General features: G+C 33.0%; 1 protein-coding gene and 1 long non-coding RNA gene across 2 annotated transcripts; both read left to right on the top strand.

Annotated features, from left to right (window-relative positions):
• Nucleotides 1-366: 366 nt before the first annotated feature.
• On the top strand, nt 367-1662 carry LOC141527311 (uncharacterized). Its single transcript, XM_074242722.1, has 2 exons — nt 367-676; nt 773-1662. Exons 1-2 carry the CDS (start codon nt 368-370, stop codon nt 782-784), a joined length of 321 nt encoding a protein of 106 aa, XP_074098823.1. The 5' UTR covers nt 367; the 3' UTR covers nt 785-1662.
• A 2-nt stretch (nt 1663-1664) lies between these two features.
• On the top strand, nt 1665-2233 carry LOC141527312 (uncharacterized). The gene is made up of 2 exons (XR_012479179.1): nt 1665-1735; nt 2108-2233. It is a non-coding gene; the product is annotated as an uncharacterized LOC141527312 (long non-coding RNA).
• The last annotated feature ends 2015 nt before the right edge of the window (nt 2234-4248 follow it).

Here is a 4248-nt window from a genome sequence, read left to right as displayed (position 1 = left end):
TTAAAAACGAAAGAAAACTGCCAAACGACAGGAAAAATTTAATCGACCGCTCAACAGATATGAAACTGAAAAAATACTGGCTCTCAACGACGTGATAGTGCTTCCAAGAGGAAATTATCACAAAAATCTGATTGTACAATTGATTCGAGTATTAGCTACAAAATTATAAATTTTTTTCGATATTTAATTTACTAAGTGGCTGTGTATCGTGTAAAAAGTGTGGTGGTGATGTAAACTTTACTGAGACAAGTATTCGAGGATTAGGTTTTAAACTAGTTGTGAATTGCAAAAATGTGATCCAGTTTTGATAAATTCATGTCCACTCATCAAGAATGCGTATGAAATTAATCGCCGTTTCATCTTTGCAATGCGGATAATTGGTATTGGGTTATCTGGAGCTGAAAGATTTTGTGCTTTCATGGATTTACCACGACCAATGTTCCATAGCTTTTACGATCGTCTGGTCACACAAATCAGAAATGCAGCTAGAAACTGTTGTGATTTAGTGTTGAAAAAAGCTGCTAAAGAAGAAATCCAAGAAACCTGCAAGCATTTAAAATCCAATGACATTCCTGGAATTTCTGTCTCCGGTGACGGTAGTTGGAAGAAAAGAGGGTTTAAATCTTCATTTGGTATATCTTCTCTAATTGGTTACTTCACTGGCAAAATCGTAGATGTAAGTATGAAATCCAGTTATTGTAAGATGTGTGCGCTAATGAGCTCAAAAAAGGAACAGCTGAATACGATCAATTTATGCAAGACCATGCTCTAGACTGTCCAATAAACCATGAAAATTCTTCTGGACAAATGGAGGTAGATGGAATAAAAGAGATGTTTATGCGATCAGAGTTATTACATAACGTTAAGTATGTAAACTATATAGGTGATGGTGACACTAAAACGTATAAAAATATTTGTGATGCTAAACCGTATGGGGACATGGTGAAGATAAAAAAAAAAGGAATGTATTAATCACGTGCAAAAACGAATGGGCAGTCGACTAAGGGCTTTGAAGAAGCAACGAACTAACAAGAAGACAAAAACAGGAAAAGAAGAAAATACACAGAAAAGTTTAGGTGGGAAAGGTCGATTAACGGACAAAGCAATTAATGAATTTACAAAGTATTATGGTTTAGCAATCAGACGTCATTCTAATGATGTTGATGAGATGTATAATGCTATTTGGCAAACATTTTATCACAAGTTTTCATCACCCGAAGATCCGTAGCATTTTCTTTGTCCTGAAGGTGCAAATTCGTGGTGTCAATTTCAAAAAGCTGTGGCAACAAATACTTTGGACTCATTAGTTGAAAAACCACCACTTCCTGCAGATATTGCGGAAGCTTTAATACCGATTTATGAAGATCTATCGAATCCAGAGTTATTGGAACGATGTGTCGGTGGGTTTACACAAAATAATAATGAAAGCTTCAATGCATTAGTGTGGCAGCTCGCCCCAAAAACAAATTCTTCTTGTTCCCTTATTGTTGAAATAGCTTTATATATTTCAACAATTACATTCAATGATGGGGCTCTAGCAACTCTGAAGATATTAGAGAATCTCGATGTTAAAGTAGGACCAACACTCTACTCATACTGCGCTGAGCGCGACGCTACTCGGGTTAAAGCTGCTGAAAGCCGCATGGAAACGGCCAGTAAAAAATAAAAAAGTCAAGGTCAATACTAAAGATAAGGAGGAAGAACCCTCATATGGCCCAGGACTTGATAGTTTGATGTGAGTATGAATATTTTGTGAAAGACTAGATTTTAAAGTTGCGAGAATCTTCTTAAAACTTTACTCGCGTTTTTCTCAAAACGACTTTTTCAAACTTTCCGGTACTGTAACTTTCGTAAATATGAACCGATTCTCAATTTTTTTGTTTCCCCGTATTCGTCTACTTAGTGGCTATCGTCGCACGTAGGGGATTTTGAAAATTTTAATTTTTAAGATTTTTAAGGCTGTTTGAGTCCAAAAAAATGAGGAAAAAGACGAAAAAATTTTCAATATGGCGCCATTTTTTCTCAAATCAAAATTTTCAAAATCCCCTACGTGCGACGATAGCGACATTCCTATAGATTAAAATGCCGTTTGGTTTTTTTGTTTCAGATAATCCGTTTTTGAGTTACAGTACCGGCAATGGAGGGGGAAATTTTTTTGGTGCTCTACAAAAATGTTTATAACTTTGTGATAACAAAATATTTTTGAATAAAAATTTAGGAGAATTATCCTCAACATATACTTTATAAAACAAAAAAAAACCGATCCCCAAATTCCTTTATTATCCTAGTAAAAAAAATTCCCGAAAATTGCCTATTTTTTCCAGCGTCACAGTGGCTATCCCCCTTAATTACATTAAGCTTACATTAACATTGCATATTTATTTCAATATCCGTGATTTTTATTTAAATTTCAACAAGCTTATTTTAGATTAAGTTTTAGTTTTTTCAAAAATATTTCATCATACTAGAAGTACTTTCAAAAAAAAATTTATTTTAATAAATTATTTTAAATTAGAGAAAAATTAATGTTTGAAAAAGTGAAAATTGATTAAAAAAATTGTTTTTCAGTACAAATAATTGTTTAAAGTTTTAATAATTGTAATAGTTATATTTACAGTTATCAATTTTTGAAACTGGCATGCAAGCCACGAAGGTATAATGACAACTATGAGCTCTTCGAGTGGAAGTTTGTCCTGAGGGAAACATATCGACACACACTGGAATTGAATATATATTTCAGTGGTGTAGCATGTCGGATCCATAATACATGCATATCCGACTATTACACCCACACACCGTAGCTTCACTTACATACAAACATATATATCGACTCTCCTCTCGAGCTCGATTTGAAATCGACGTCTACAGAATCATACTGTCGACGACTGGAGCAAGTGGGTGTGACAGAGAATGAGAGAGAGCACCACAAAGCGAACGGGGAAAGAGGGCACTTGAACGTCAATGACGTCGTATCCCAGCGGATCGAGGGAACAAAGGGTCAGCATGCGGTGGATTACCGTCTGTCGATGTCACGGCAATTAAAAGACGCGGTATTAATTAGCTCAACAGTGTTCTCTATAGTAGCTTACCCAACATTCAACCTTCTTCTATTCAAGTGTTTATCTTCCGGTAAAAATCTTTTTGTTCATTATTTTTGCTGTCGCGGTTTTGTTATACAATAAAAATAAAATACCATTGACGAATAATATTTAAATGCTTATTATTATTAAATTTCTTTCTTCCAATAAATAAAATCAAAAATTTATCATATTTATTTAAAAAAAAAAAATTCTGAATAAATTTATAATTTTTAATATTTCAATAATAAATTCTTTTTTCGCGTTCGCGTACGAGAATCTAGTGTCTCGGAATTTATCTTCAGAAATATTAAATACATTTATGGAGTAACTGCGTCAGGCGACGCGGAATATTGCATACTCGATACAATATCTTTTCTCATCCCCGAGTAGAAACTGTGACCCGGTCGTACTGAGGAATCGTGACACCTTCCCTTCATCCTTCACTATCTATCCATTTCTCGTAAAAAAATTTTTTTATCGCCATAATAAAAAAATAATTTATTATAACTATTTATTTTATTAAAAATATATAATTCCATTAAATAAAAATAAGTTTTTATATCTTCAAGAAAGTTAAAAACAAATTTTTATTTTACAATTAAATATTAAAAAAGTTAACTCTCTGGTATCGAACAAATTTAGCGACTAAGAGCCACCTGTCGGAAATTTTTGGAACTAAATTTAGTTGAAAAATTATTTATCGAGAGTTATGAATATAAATAATAAATTGAAGCATTAGATAGATAATAATTGATAATTTTGACAGACATTATTGTTTAATTAAGAAATTTTAGCCTCAGTAATTTAAAATATTCCGCATAAAATCCTTCTGAACAAAATATCAATTGAAAAATGAGAATTAATGCACCAGTTACCGCAATCATCCTCTATGCCTTTTTAATTAGCGACATAAATAACTTGATAACCATCATCCCATCAATATTCCCTCAAAAAAAAAAAAAAGAATGATAAAATGTTTATACAATGACAATAATAGTAGTAAAATTTCAATTCGCCGTATCGATGACTCGTAAATTCAATATTCGTGAAAATGAAATTATTCCGGTCTTTTCCGGCTCCTGTTTATGTGAACTCGCAAGTATCGAGTATGTGTCGACATAAACGCGCTGTTATACGCTCATGTATCACATCACCAACGGAGATGAGA

The sequence above is a fragment of the Cotesia typhae genome, unplaced genomic scaffold, assembly GCF_013202065.1.
Source record: "Cotesia typhae breed Kobodo isofemale line unplaced genomic scaffold, CoteBio_Ctyphae contig_4, whole genome shotgun sequence".
NCBI lineage: Eukaryota > Metazoa > Arthropoda > Insecta > Hymenoptera > Braconidae > Cotesia > Cotesia typhae.
This window is presented reverse-complemented; position numbering and strand designations above follow the sequence as displayed.

Excerpts from the sequence above, each read along its gene's own strand:
- LOC141527311 (XM_074242722.1), top strand. The coding sequence starts at position 368 with ATGCGGATAATTGGTATTGGGTTATCTGGAGCTGAAAGATTTTGTGCT.